General features: G+C 48.0%; 1 protein-coding gene across 1 annotated transcript; it reads right to left on the bottom strand.

The window, feature by feature from the left end:
- Nucleotides 1–7362: 7362 nt before the first annotated feature.
- Nucleotides 7363–14163, bottom strand: SHISA2 (shisa family member 2). The gene is made up of 2 exons (XM_027590002.2): nucleotides 12850–14163; nucleotides 7363–9354 (listed from the first exon to the last, which is right to left on the bottom strand). Exons 1-2 carry the CDS (start codon nucleotides 13436–13438, stop codon nucleotides 8801–8803), a joined length of 1143 nt encoding a protein of 380 aa, XP_027445803.2. The 5' UTR covers nucleotides 13439–14163; the 3' UTR covers nucleotides 7363–8800.
- Nucleotides 14164–14389: the final 226 nt, after the last annotated feature.

The raw sequence follows: 14389 nt of genomic DNA, 5'->3' as shown, positions 1-14389 counted from the left end.
AGGCATCCCACCACATATGAATCTTTCAAGGGAACTTTCCAGCAATTGTTGAAAAGCCAGCTGTTGCTGTAACTGGGACTACAGGTGAGGTCTGGACTTCATATTTTCCGAAAGAGGACAAAATAAAATCCCTTCACCCACGAAGGCTAGAAGCACCAAACCCACACAGAGCAGCTCACAAACATTAAGTTTTCATTTACTTGAAATAGGCCATACACATAACTAAAATGACTTATGTTTCCTGAGGGTGGGTCCCAAAGCTCTACCTTCAGCGATTTACCTCTTCTGGCAACTGCACTCTCCTTGACTTTAGACCACAGAATGATGGAAGTTTCGAGAAAGCTGCACAGGGTCCCTGAGAGCCACAGCCTTGGCCAGACCTGTGAATTGGCAGGGTCTGTCCCAGCAGTTGTTATTAGAGTTGTTGACATTGAATGCTACCTTCACATTGTGAAGAAGAGGAGTCACTGAATCTCATGAGTTCCTGAGACTTCTCAGTAAAGGACTCCTGAATGAATATTGATCCTTAGGTATTCAACAAAGGCGACTTTCTGTTCCAAGACACCTTTCATTAGATATAAAGTTTCTTAAAATTAAAACTAATACAGAAATACTGGACTGGTTAAAAAAGAAGAAAATGAAAACTTAATAAGAGTGATCACTTCAGATCACTCTTAGTCTTCTAATTAGTTATCAGGAGAAATTGCTTTAAGATGGCTCTAGTAATTTCACACTTTTGCCATCCTCACATAGTTCTGTTGGGCCAAATATTTGGAGTCAACCTGTGACAAAACTCTAGACAGAAGCAGCAAATGTCATTCTTGCAGAGGTCACCAGGAGAAGGGTCCGAGAACAAAGCAAACAGGATTAAAGTTCTATTCTGTCTCGGGCATCGTTAACTGAATGGCTATTTGAAAATTTTTGTAAGCGAAGAAAAATCTGTGTGCTAGTCCACATAATGTCAAGTTTATTGGATGCCACTTTTCGGGAAATGTGGCATTGCCTTGGCCTAAGGACGTCTCTTATTAGATTCCTTTTGAAATACTTAAAATCTTTATGTCCAAATACATTTTCTACCTCCACAGAGGTTAACTGCACACATACACGTACTGTACGCAGGCATTGTGCTAGGTGCCGAGGCGTCATTGAGAGCTGAAGTCTTGGTTTCAATCCTTGAGAAACTCGGCATCTAAGGGTATATGTACACGATTCAACATGGCACCAAGCAGCACACCAAGGGTGCAGCGAGTGCTGTAGAGAACAAAGGGGTATCACACCCAGTGTGTGTGAAAGGAGCAGAGAGCAGCACTGCCCCCTCCCCGGTCTCTACTGCTCTTGGTTCCCTTAGGCCAATCTCAGGATTATTGGGTAACTTGAGAACAGAGGAACAACAAAGGATCAACAAAGAGTGCGGCTAGGTGAGGTTTTAAAGATAGTTTAACATTTAGCCAAAAAACGCTCACTTCCATAAAACCAGAGCTGCTGGAAAGCAATGCCATGTTGGGAGAAAGCTGAGGTAGCCATCACTGTCATAGTTTGTCACTTACGCCACACAACTGCCCTGGGAGCAGAAGTGATGGTGAGTCCCATTTTGACCAAGTGAAGCTCCGAGAGGTGTCTCGATTTGTCACACACTTGTTAGGGCTGGAGGAGGACCTCGAATCCAACTCCTCCACCTCCTCCCAAGGCCATGCTTTATTTACCTCAAAGGACTGTGCTAAAGTAGGTCTCCAAAGGACGCCTGCAAAGGCCCCACCAATGCAGCTGCCCAGGGAATGCTCTTAAACCCCACTCTGATGGAACATTTAGTTTTTATTTTTGCCTTGAAATGAGACATACGAAATACTCCCGAGTTCAGTCACCGACTTGGTACACAGCTGTCCTAAGTAGATCAATACATTTGCAACATACACGTCAGAAAGATGAGGAAAATCCTAAGAGCCATTCGGGTCACAAATCACAGTGTCAGCTTGAAAGATGCCAGTTATTGACTTCCAACCCCACCCTTCCAACCCTGCCCTGTGATGCTGTGGTGGGGCAGCCAAGCACCTTACCCTTTGCCTGCTGGTTCTGCCAACAGGGGGCGCTACAGGGAGCCCGAGAGGCTGAGGGAGTAGAAGGGCAAGGTCCTGTCTGTCCCCTGACCTGTGTCCAAAGACACAGCCTTCACCCTGGTGGCAGTTGGCACCAGTTTCCAGCTTTGAAAAAAAATTGGCATTCCCAGAACCAACCACATTGTGTCCCCCTGGGGTCCCGGTCAGCAGGTGCCCCCTCTCTGAGCATGACAGGGCCTTTCCTTCAAGCATCTGGATTCTAACGCCCCCCTTTGTTCCTTTGGCCCTAGGGGTAGTAACTGCCTCAGGTAATCACTAGCTCTGCATTGCCTGTTTCCCCTTTTGCTGTTTCAGTTCCCTAACAGCTGTTTAACCAATTCTTTTCACAAATTCTCTGTTACAGTGGCCATAATCTACTAAGGCAAACACCCACATAGCCTTGGATACAGCAGCTCCTCTCCTGGAATTCCACCCAAGAGAGCTGAGTGCTTGTGTTTACCAAAACACGTTTAGAATCATTCCTAACAGCCCCAACCTGAGAGTAACCCAAATGTCTGCCAACAGTTGAGTGGATAAATACGGTCCATTTGTGGTACTTTTCTATGATGGACTACTACACAGCGATGAAAAGGGGCTGCAGCTCCCTTCAGTAGCAGTCACAAAACGGAGTGAGAGAAGCCGGGCACAAGAGTCCGTGTTGTGTAATCCCATTTGTGTGAAGTTCAAAACCAGGCAAAGCTAATCTATGGTGAGAGAGATCAGCAGAGCCCCTCTCTTTGAAGGGAACTATCAACAGGATTGTTTCTGTCTCTTGACCTTGATGATGGTTTATTGAGCTGTACATTTAAGATTTGTGTGCTTTCCTGTGTGTGTAAGATGATTCAGTGTGTGTTTCTGACCGAAGCCCAGTTGGTTCAGAGAGATGCCAACTGGCAGACTAGAAAGGCTCCGTAGGATAAGCCAAACCTAGGGGCGACAGAGGGAGGAGAGAAATCCTGTGACTTTTCAAAGTAACAGCACAGAGAAATCAGGCCACTTAGGGCATCACCAAGAGTGGTATTGATTTGAGGGTCAGAGAAAGCCAATTCTGTGCAAGTCTCTTAGGCAACCTGAAAACACTAGAAATGTAGACTAACCCAGGTAAAACTGGTTATTGAAACAAAAATAAGGAGAACCTCCTAATGTAGTTCTAAGGATCTATCTATCTATATTTGACATATTTTGTCAATATAAATTTTGTATTTCTTTGAATTGGGCAGGTTAAAAATATCTGAAAAGAAATTAAATTCTATATGTATTATAAAAACCTATCAGATGCCACTAGCACTGTGGTAGGTTTTTTATCTCCACACTAACCAGAGGAGGTAGGTGTAGACGATGTCCTTTCCCAGAGGGCATGCTGAGGTTCAGACATGAAAGTTCACATTGAAGGCCACACCATCAGTGGTAGAGATGACTTCTAACTTGGGCCCATCCAACTCCAGAGGAAGTCCACTAGAACCAGTTACAGCTGAGATGAGCAGAGCTGAGGGCTGCAAACCAGCTCCGGTTTGAAAAAATCAGTCAAGAATTGAGAACAGAGTCTTGGATGAGATAGCCTCATACAATAAGTTATTTCTGTTTCAAATTTTCCTGTGATCATTCGGCACACATACGTATACACACGTGGTAATTTTATATACATGTTACAGATGGCAATAGTCTTCCACAGCTATTATGTCTACTGAGTAAATAATGTCTTGTGTAACCTATGATTTTTCTAAATGAAAAGACCTACACTTCAAGATGGTTGAAACTGAGATGCAAGTTTTCTGTTTAAAATCCATCTTAAGGCTGCCACCATACACTTTTTACCCCTTTTATCATCCCTCATTTAAAAGCTTTTTTTTTTAAGCATTAATTTTAAATTTCTTATTCTTGATTTGAGTCTGGTTCCTTCAATTTGGGGAATAAATGTTGAAGGCATTCTGAAGATGTCACTGTGAAAAGCACAAGGATGCTCACCGCCAACTCCCTCCGTAAAACTGTAATGTTATCTCAAAGTCATGCTGTCATGGTGCCCTGGCGTTATAGTTAACAGTCAAAAATACTGAACTTCTTGGGCAGGAGTCACTCTTTCTCTAGGATTTTATTCTCCCATTTCTCACTGATAAAGGATTCTATCTGGAAGAACAGAGGGCAAGGAAAAGCAAATGCAAATCATGCGCTAAACAATGTTTACCTAACGTTATCTTTAATTTTCAGGGAAAGAGTTAACAATTTCTAACTCTTTGTCCTCTCTCCCCACTCAACCCTTTCAAGGCACTTGAAGCCCAGTAACATTCATGTTTTCAATTAAGAGAAAAATTTCAGAAGGCAAAGAAATTTTCTATATAAGTATTTTGGAATGAATAGCCTGAATGAAAAGACCTGATCTCCGGCTCTTAAAAAAAAAAGAGAGAAAGGGCGAGGGGTAACAGGGTGGAAATGTCCTCAAGGCTCTAGCATCTAAGAAAAAGAAAAGTAGGATTAAGGTTGAGTGATGAGGAATGGTGTTCTCATTTGTATGCATGATTTATTCTTCCTGCAATATTTAGGCTGCTCCTTTTAAAAATGAAAGGCGCTCTAAAAGTTGAACGCAAAGGGTGTGCCTTCCCCAGTGCCCAGGTCCAGACTCACTGCTGGGCTCCTGGGCCCTTCCCTAGGCAGGCCCCGGGGAGCCCGCACACCAGGGTTGTTAAAGCCACTGTCCTCCTGCCTGCCTTGAGCTTTCTCCATTCAAGATCGTACAGCCTGCTCGGATGGTTTGATTTGTCTCCTGCTCAAGAAGCAAGGGAAAGAAGCGGGATGGGGAAGGGATCACAGGTTTTAAAATCCTAGAAAGTTCCCTTAGCCGTTACCGCTGATCCATTACTTACTTAGCAGGAACTCAGCAGGTCAAGGAGGGCGGGCAGGTTCCTGGGCCACTCCTTGTCCATCCCAATGACCGACAGAGTTAGATTTCTCTGTCTGCTCATAATAACCCCTCTCCCCAAATTCCGCCAAGTTCCGCCAAGCTCCGCCAAGCACATAGCTCAAACAGAGGTCTGCAGTGGACAGTGTAGGAAAATACACATTACACATTTTAACGGGGCAGTTCTGACTGAGGGAGCCCAGGCTAAGTTAGTGAGAAGTCCACCGAAATCCCTTAAACAGAAACAAACGTATTCCTTTTAAGCATTTGAAAAGCTGAAGCAGTGGAAAGCCAGCATGCAGCTCATTCATTTAAATGGCTTTTAAATGAGTCACTGAGGGTCTGCGTGGTAGCGAGACAGAATGTGAATTTGCAGAAAGCCTCTGATGCAGATAGGGAGTAGTGTGAGTGCTGTTACCAGGCACGGGCCAAACCCTTCCCTGTCCCAATTGTGAGCACCTCTGAAACTTTTCTCCTCTGTGTCCAGTCCATTTGCAGACATCTGCCCTAACTTTCCTTGCCAACTTAGTTCTGATGGTCATGGTTTCTTCAGAAAATACTTCTGAAGGCAACTGAAATCCGAATATGTATCCAAACAAGGAGAAAAGATCAGCCATAAAATTCACGAAATAAAACCATGCAGTCTGAGAAAAACGAGCTCAAGGTAAATTTAATATAGGAAATATTAGTCAAGCATCTAGGAACATAATCAAAAATGGAATGCTAGCCTGAAACCAGGAGTATTGCAGAGTAAATATGCCAGACCCACGCGTGTTTGTCTTAATGGTCTTCTTGCCACTTTGGATGTTGGTATTATTGTGTAATTAATTGTAACTTTTCCAGCCACAGCAGAAATGAAAGGAGATGCTTTGCTTCCCCGGGGCCCTTAAATGGACAGAAAGAGCTGGTTAATTTCTTCTTCCTTACAATCAGAGGGTCTTTCTGTCCCACACAGAGGGATTCAGAAATCCCCAGAACCATCATGAACCAAAGATTTAGATACAGAAGAAAATGTACAGCAGCAAACTATTTTCCTATCTGTAACTGTTTTTTTTTTTTTTTTTCTAGCAGACTTTAAAATTTTCCTACTGGGTGCATACTACACCATACAGATTCTGATTTCGCGATAGTAAGGAAGATACCCTTAAACCAGCTGTCTGACCTTTTACTTTGACAGCTCAACTTCTCGAGTTTTTACCAAAACTAAAAAGGTCTGAGGGTACTTCCAGTGATGTTATTTATACTTTTGGAAAGACCAGGTAGCACTAAAGTGAAGAACTCATTTATTAAAGTGCACTTTTGCTTTAATCGTGATATTTAATACCACATAGAAAAGAAGGAAAAGTTAGTCTTAGAGAAACAAGCACTCCCCATCCCTCCATGTTTAAGAAAAGGCTGTGAAAAATGTCACAGAGGGACTCCTGCATCAGGTAAGGATGGACTAGATTAGGGATGGGTGAGCTAAGACCAATGGGCAAATCTGGCCCACTGCCTGGTTTTTATGGCCCAAGAGTTCAGAATGGTTTTTACATTTTGAAATCGTTGAGAAAAAACATCAAGTATTTTGTGACATGTGAAAATTGTGTGAAATTCAAACATCAATGTCCACCAGTAAGGTGTTAGTGGAACACGGCTGTACTCATTTGTAGCCCCTGTGGTGGCTTCTGTGTGACAATGGCAGAGTTGCATAGCTGGTGGAGACCATCTGGCCTGCAAGACCTAAAATATTTACTCTCTGGCTCCTTCCCAGGGGAAAAAAGCCAAAAAAAAGTTTGCCAATCTCTAGGCTGAGTGATCTCTGAGGTCCTTTTCACCTCCACATTTCTAGGAATTTTACTTCTTTAGATAACCCAGGATCCTCCCTCAAAGAGAAGGCATGGAACATGCATTAGCCACATAATACAATAATCCCCAAAGACTGTCTCTTTCATGTTGTCAACACTTCCCATGGAATACGTAAAATAATACTCATTCCTAGAATATACACATAAACTTCCCAGGTATGGATTACTTTCAAAGGTAGGCTTTTGGTTCTAGAAAGCGATATTTACCATTTTTCGCAATTTTATGACACTAACAGGCTTAATAGACCATCTGCAAAGTTACCAAGTAAAACAAAAATGAAAAAAACCCAACTCCCTTGGAATTCATACCATAAAATATTTATTAATAAGTAAAATGATTTCCCCTGCCTTTGCTATTTAAAAAATCTGAGCATCTTCGTTGATACCACTTGCCAACAATGCTTTTACATCATTCAGTCATGAGAGAGAGGGAGATGATGGGTAGATGTAGGGAGGGGCGAGGAGACTAGGGTAGACAGATGATGAATGGGTGGGTGGATAAATAAACTATAGACACAAACGTGTGAAAGACTGCACCTTACAATGTTTAATTGTAAACCTCGGTGTTGTCAGCAGTTGCAAATTTGCTTGCACATATTTAGGCTTACTTCTTTTAAGTAAACAATACAGGCTCACTTGCATTTCATAATTCAGAACATTAGTAATGAATACAGTGCTTGTTGAGGACTAAAAGAGAGAGGAAAACAAAAACTAACCTTGTGGGGGAAGAAAGGCAATATCTCTTTGAAAAGCTTTTCTCTTGACTCAACAGTCCTCACTGCCTGAAAAATAAGCCATTTTGATAAGAGGAGTATAAAAAGCCTTATGATTTGCAAAGTAAACTCTATTTGTGGTTTAAATTTCATCCCAAATCTCAGATTATGGCTGAGAAGCTGGATGAAGTATCTTTGTAAAGCATTTCTTCGAATTTTTATAGGAAAACAAGAAAATGTTTTATCAGATCTAGGCCGAAATGCTGACCTTCATTTATAACAGTAATTACCTGCACATGGTACTACATAGACATGGGGATCTGAAAGCCGAACAGAACGAATGCCAAGCCATACCACATGGTAAAATTCAAAGTAACCTGGAGAAGGAGCAGGTGACAGTTTACGATTTCAATATAAAAACATTCTAATTGCTTCTTCTCAGATGTCACTGTAAAGTCAGCAAATTAGACGATATGATCGAGAAATGAGATGAATGGTTGTATTACTACACCACCTGCTACTTCCAAGCTTAAAATAATCCCAGAGTTCTGAAATATCATTAGTTAACTATACAATTTCTTTCAGTCTCTTTTTAATGTAGAAAATCACTTTGTAATAAGATCTCTACACAAGGTAAAAAAGCACAAAATAGACCAAAAAAAAAAAACACAAAAATAGACAAAATATATATACTTTTTTACAATGAAATTAAGATGTGCCTGGGAAACAATGAGATCAAGGACTAATCTCAGGGAGTTCCAACTGGATTTCCTTTCATCATAGTTCTGTTTCTTTACGTCTTCCCCTGAACCTTGGATGCTTATAAAACTCTTCCAGGTCCAAGGGAGGGAACAGGTATTCTGATCTTGCACGGTAAAAAAACAAAAAAGAAACACTAATAAGGATATAATAAAAACCTTTAGTCTACCCGGTTACAAAATTCCCCTGACAGCCATACCTCAAGAGCACTTAAGGCCTCAAGCATTTGTCACACAACCAGGGGCAACAACACAGTCATCTCCAGATGATGCTTTTTTCCCCATCATAAATCGATCATGCAGTGGGATGAAACATATCCAGAAAGGCTAAATCGGGAAGAAATGTTTTCATACACTTGGGGGCCAAAGGAAGCCATCCAAAACAACGGGGCTGTCTGCACCAGCAAGGCGGGCAGACTTCCTCTTAGAGAATCCTTTCCAAGTCCAGAGCTTCCCTGGGCTCCTGGGTCTCGTAAAGGGACCCGGCCAGCACCCCAGGTTACACAGTCACAGCTGGGTACATCTTCTGCTCGCTGTTAGTGTGAGGGAAGGGGGCCTGGATCTGCCGGTAGCCCGTCTGCAAGCTGTCCAGGAAAGGGGGCACGGGAGTCATAGGCACGGAGTCGTGCTGCACCGTGTACCCCACATATGGGGGGTGCAGGTACTGTCCCTGATGGGGCACAATCTGGGTGGCCTGCTGACAGTTCAGCACGGAGAAATTTGTGGGCATGTTGACATACACGTTGTTCATGGTCCCCTCGGGCAAGCAACAGTTGGTCTGGGACCTTGTTGGGGGCGCCCGGGCCCCTGAGTTGGCGCTGGAGCTGGAGCTGGCTGCTGTGCTGGACTGGCGGGAGGACGACCCTCGCGAAGTGCTGGCGCTGGGGATCATGGGGATGGTCTCCATCAAGCGGTTCCCTCCCGGGGCGCGGCTCTGCTGGGGCTCCTGCTTGGGCCGGAGACATCTGCAGCAACAAGCGGCCACGAGCGACCCCAAAATGATGAAGGCGACAAAGACGGACCCAACGATGAGGAATGGCACGTAAATGGGGACTAAAGGATGAAAACACATCATTAGGATTTACTCTCAGAATGCGGTGAAAAATCCGTGCTTGGCAGTGGAGATCCGTAAGTGAGCGACGCCCACGCCTGGACTGAAGGACCAATTTCGGGCCTCACATTGCTGGACAGGTTTGTGCGCTTATTAGCAGCCCACAGCATGCACTGTCCTTTATCAGGCACTTAGGAAGGGTGCTAGGGCCCTCTAGGCAGGGCGGATCAGCGCCCCCAAAGCAAAACGGTTAACATTCACAGCTAGGCTTGCCAACTGCAACACTGGCTGAGACAAATGTCCGATTTAGCAAAAATATGAATTTAATGTTTTGAGACTTCTAAGATTCCGAACTGCCTGAACTTAAGTCTGCCCTAATGGATAGTTGTAGGATCTGCATCTAAGTGAATTACATGATTTAAGAGTCTTTTTCCCCCTGAAAATGATATTCTTTTGCCACTTTTGAACTCTTCTTTTTTTCACAGGCCAATAAATAAAAAATTGAGGGGTGCCTGGGTGGCTCAGTATGTTAAGCGTCTGCCTTCAGCTCAGGTCATGATCTCAGGGTCCTGGGACTGAGCCCCGCATAGGGCTCTCTGCTCAATTGGGAGTCTGCTTCTCCCTCTCCCTCTGCCCCTCCTGCCCCCAGCTTGTGCGCTCTCTCTCTCCCTCTCTCTCTATCGCTCTTAGATAAAATCTTTGAAAAAAAAAACCCCAAAAATTTAGATCTAGCCATGACCATTTCCAAATCTGTAATATAAGACACAAAGGTCAAAAAAGGGTGAAAAAAGATAAAAAACCACCTCTACACTGACTTGCTTAGCTGAGGGCTGGACCTCGGGCCCACCCACTGGATGGTGGAGAGATGAAGTGACTTATGAAAAGGGAAGCTATTCCAGGCCGCAGGTCAGCATGAAGCAAGGTATCAAGAAGAACAAATGTTGGGAGCAACCAGACATTTGTTCCAGGAAGAAGAGCAGCCTCCAGTGTTTAAGAAGGCCCCCAGGTGGGCCGAGGGTGGCTGGGGTGTGGCAGTTACACCTGGACTTAACACTGGGTTCTGTGTGCAGAACTACAGGGAAAGCCTGCAGACCATTAAGCAGTGGGCGTCATCTTTAACAAGTGAGGTATATTCTGAAAAATAACGTGAAAGATGAAAAGAACGACTCTCCTCTAGTTGGTAGTGGTTCCATTTTTACACGGTGTTACTTAAGCTTCTGGAAGCCATGGGGCTGGCACTCTAGGGCTTTCAGGAGCTAGATACACTGGCTGATGGGGACGAAGAATGGGGGGAGAGGAGGCTGCAGAATGCCTCAGAGCCACTTCTGGGGACTTCCACCCCATGTTACCAAGAACGGGTTCTTTGATGTGCTCCTGCCTGTTGCCTTGACTATCTGATTGGAAAATATGTAAGGACAGGAACTAGGGCTCCCCAGTCCTGGCCAAGCCCAGGGCCAGCGCAGTGGTACAGGGCAGCACTTGGGGAAAAAGCCCAGTTCTCCCGCTGAGGGAGACCTTGACCTCACCTCTGAGGTCAAATTTGTGAAAAACCCTTGGACTATCTGCTAGAGCAGTGGCCTTTCTAATTATGCTCCTGTCCACGGCTCTGATATTCCTGATGGCAGGGGTGTTAGACTACAGTGCCACATGGAGACCTGGAAGAATCAGGCCTTGTGAAGTAAAACATACTTTATAGGCATTTCACCAAAGGCTGACATTTGAAGGTTTCCTAAACCTTCACTGCTGAAGAATAAATACTATATTTACATGGTGCCTGTTAGCGGGTAGGAACACTTGTTCCAGAGCCTGCGGTGAGCTCAGCGGGTCTTCAGATGATGGGACTGTTCTAATAACGGGGGAGAGACAACGTACTGGAACAGTGGATGCAGGTGATAAATACTTCATTCTCTAAATTAAGATACCAGCCCTAAATATGTCATTAGGATGTAAACAAGTGTAAAAAAAAAAAAAAATACTCCAAACATTATAGCAGAAACTAGCCGAAAGCAAGATAAGTCCACAGAAGGAGTTTTTGGGAGAAAACTGTTCTTCCAGGTTTTTAATTGGGAAGGTAAATAACCACACAGAAGTAAAGAATGTTGTGCTCCCGTAAACTCTCCCCACTGCCTGATTAGGCACGTGGTCCTTCTTGACTGCAGAAGAGAAGTGAGAGGGAAGAGAATTTTTAGGAAAAAAGATTTAAAGGTAGAGTGAAGAAGGCACCCACGCACATCACACGGCCCCATGAGGATTTGTCCAAAGTCAACCCAACTTTTTAGAGATCACTAATGAGCCCAACTTAGCAGATACATCAAGGAAGCAGTTCCGTCTTTGGCTCATTTCTCAAGGCTTTAGTCCACACACACCCCTGCAGCCACGATCTCGAGCTTTAAGATGGCACCTCTTCTGGAATTATTACCCTCAGTTGTCCATTCTTCAAGATTCAAGGCAGCGGAACAACAGGAGTAGCTTACTCATAAAACGCCTGCTGGCAAAGGGAACGGCACTGAAGAGAGCTGCCTCTTACCAGGCCCAGGAGACAGTTCTGTAAACACTCAGTGCCAAAGCTCAGGTAGCTTAAGCCCTGGCTCAAGGTGCTGGTAAACAGTCCTCTCCTTAACACAACCAGCTGCAGAAGGAGGAGACAGCCACTCTGTGACATGTTTGCCATTTGACCTCTATTCCCAGCTGGGTGATACATCCTCCCTCCCGTACACACATTGGTGTAGACCCTCAAGGGAGGAGGTCTGTGAGGTTTCTGAAGAACGGAGGAAATGGAACCTATCAAATTCGTTCCTGGATTTGGTTATGTTTCCAGCTCTGGCTTTGGCAACTTGAAAAAAATATAATCAAAAAAAAAAAAAAAATCAAAGCCACAAAGAGCAAGCTTGGGCATGGCTCTAATGTCACACCTCCTAAGTCTGACGTGGTCAGGAGAACCGTCCAAAAACCAGAGAGGCCGTGCAGCCAAATGTTCCAGACGATGAGAATGCCTCGGGGTCTGGAAGAGTGCATCACCCACGGGAAGGCCCCGAGGAGATGCCCGCCTTCTGCGGAGCCTTTATGGACGAAAGCACCCCCCGCCAACCCTCTCGCTGGGGTCGCGCCTCATGGCTTCCTGGGGTACCATCAAGACATTCACCCTTACTAGAAGTTGGACCCGCGGAGACAGGAGGTGTGGGAGGGGAAACAGAGGTTCCCTGGCCAGGAGGAATGTGGGACTGTCTGCACCCCACACTGCCTTACATATGTGGTTTTCTTCGGAAAATAAATCCAAGCCAACCCACTCTTTAGGTGACAGATGGGGGAACTGAGGCTCGGGGCAGTGAAGTGGCGCTCCGCTTAGCACAAGTTAACAGCTGGGCCAGGGTGCAGACACCACCTCCTGGTCCAAGCCCTTTTCTGAAATTCCAGTGCTCCTGATTCCTCTCCCGTCTCCAGGCTCCCAGGCAAAGCTAACCCTCCTGCCCCGTCGCGCCCGGACCCGCCTGCCCTACCTGCCGAGCCGTCTGGGCCGTCTTTGTCCGCCCGGCCAGGCTCGCCGGCGCCCTGCTGGCGGTCGTTGTCGCAGCCGCCCTGGTCCAGGCGCGCCTCGGCGCTGGAGCAGCAGTAGCGCAGCGCGCAGCTGCCGCAGCAGATGGTGGCGTCGCCGCCGTCGAAGCGCTCGGGGCACTGGAAGCCGATGCGCCAGACGCCCTGCGCGTCCAGCCAGCCGTGGCAGTACTCGCCGCTGGCCCGCGCCCCCGCCGCCAGCAGCGCGGCCAGCAGCAGCTGCAGGAGCGAAGCGGCGTTCCGAGGGGAGGCGGCGGGCGAGCGGCGTCCGCCCCACATGGCACCACCCCGGGCGCGGGCGGCGCGGCTCCAGGGGGCGCAGAGCGGTCTCCGGGAAGTCGGGGTCCCGACGACCCGGCGACCCGGCTCCCGGTGGTGCGGAGGCCGGGACTTGGACGCCCGAGTGTCCCTTCCGCGGCGCTCTCCAAGCCTGCCTCTGCTCTCTGCCGCGACGTCCAGGAGCTGACGACGCTGGGCTGCCGGGGCAGGGGTCCTAAGCCATCCCTCCCTCGGCCGGGCGGCCCGGTCCCTCATGGGGCTGCCTGGAGAGCGGGCACTCGCTGATGGAACTCTCTGGGCGCAGAGTCAGAGGGGCGCCGGAGCTGCTGGCCCGCAGCCCCTGGAGGCTTCGCCCACGACAGGAGCCTCCCTGCGCATCCCCGAGGGGACGCTCACTCCCGCTGCCGACCTGAAGCCAGGTCGCGGCCGCGGAGTTTAAGCCTCGGGGTCCCGCGCACGAGTCGGGGGGCGTCTCCCCTCCTTTATTCCCCTCTCGGGCGGCGAGAAGGGGCCAAGAAGGCGGGCAGCGCGCACAGGGCTCCGGGCAGCAAGTGCAGCGGCCGGCCGTGCTCAGCCTCCCCAGCTCCGAACTCGGTCCGCATGGCTCCGGCCGCGCCGCCCGGGCAGCGCTGCCCTCCGCGGGGCTGACAGCCAATCCTCCCAGCGCACGCCGGCGTCCGGGACGCGAGCGACGGTCCGGCGCGCCCCCGCCGCAGCCCCGGGAGCCTGCCTGGCTGGCGGCGGCCGCGGCTGCTGCTGGGCGCGGGTCCAGGCGGGCCGCTCGCCCCGGGCTACCCTGCTCCGCCTCTCCGGCTGCAGCTCGCTCCCACGGGCGCCGGGCAGCGTCCGTCCGGCTCTCCCTCTCGCCTTGGCCGCCGCTTCCCCCGGGATGGGCGCACCGATGGGAGCCTCCCACGGAAGTTTCAGTCCTCGGGGCTGCGTAAGAAGCCGAGCGCTGCAGCCGCCCGCACACTACCGGCGCCCAGTACCAAGCCAGCTCCGACTGGGCTGGCCCCCGCGCTGCGCGGCGCTCTTATTAGGGGGCTGGCGGCTCCTAGGATGCGCATGCGCGCTGCGCGGGCTTTCCCTCCTCCTCGGGACGCCCGGAGACGCCCGGAGCCCTTCGCTTTCCGACGCCCGTGGGGCAGCGGGCCGCCAGCTGGGATAGGCGCGGGAGAAAAGAGAACTCAAACGATCTGGGCCTTG

This window comes from Zalophus californianus, chromosome 3 (genome assembly GCF_009762305.2).
Source record: "Zalophus californianus isolate mZalCal1 chromosome 3, mZalCal1.pri.v2, whole genome shotgun sequence".
Taxonomy (NCBI): Eukaryota; Metazoa; Chordata; class Mammalia; order Carnivora; family Otariidae; genus Zalophus; species Zalophus californianus.
This window is presented reverse-complemented; position numbering and strand designations above follow the sequence as displayed.

Excerpts from the sequence above, each read along its gene's own strand:
- SHISA2 (XM_027590002.2), bottom strand. The coding sequence starts at position 13,438 with ATGAGGGACCGGGCCGCCCGGCCGAGGGAGGGATGGCTTAGGACCCCT. Across the intron at positions 9,355-12,849 it reads CGGCCCAGACGGCTCGGCAG|TCCCCATTTACGTGCCATTC; the intron begins GTAGGGCAGGCG and ends TTCATCCTTTAG.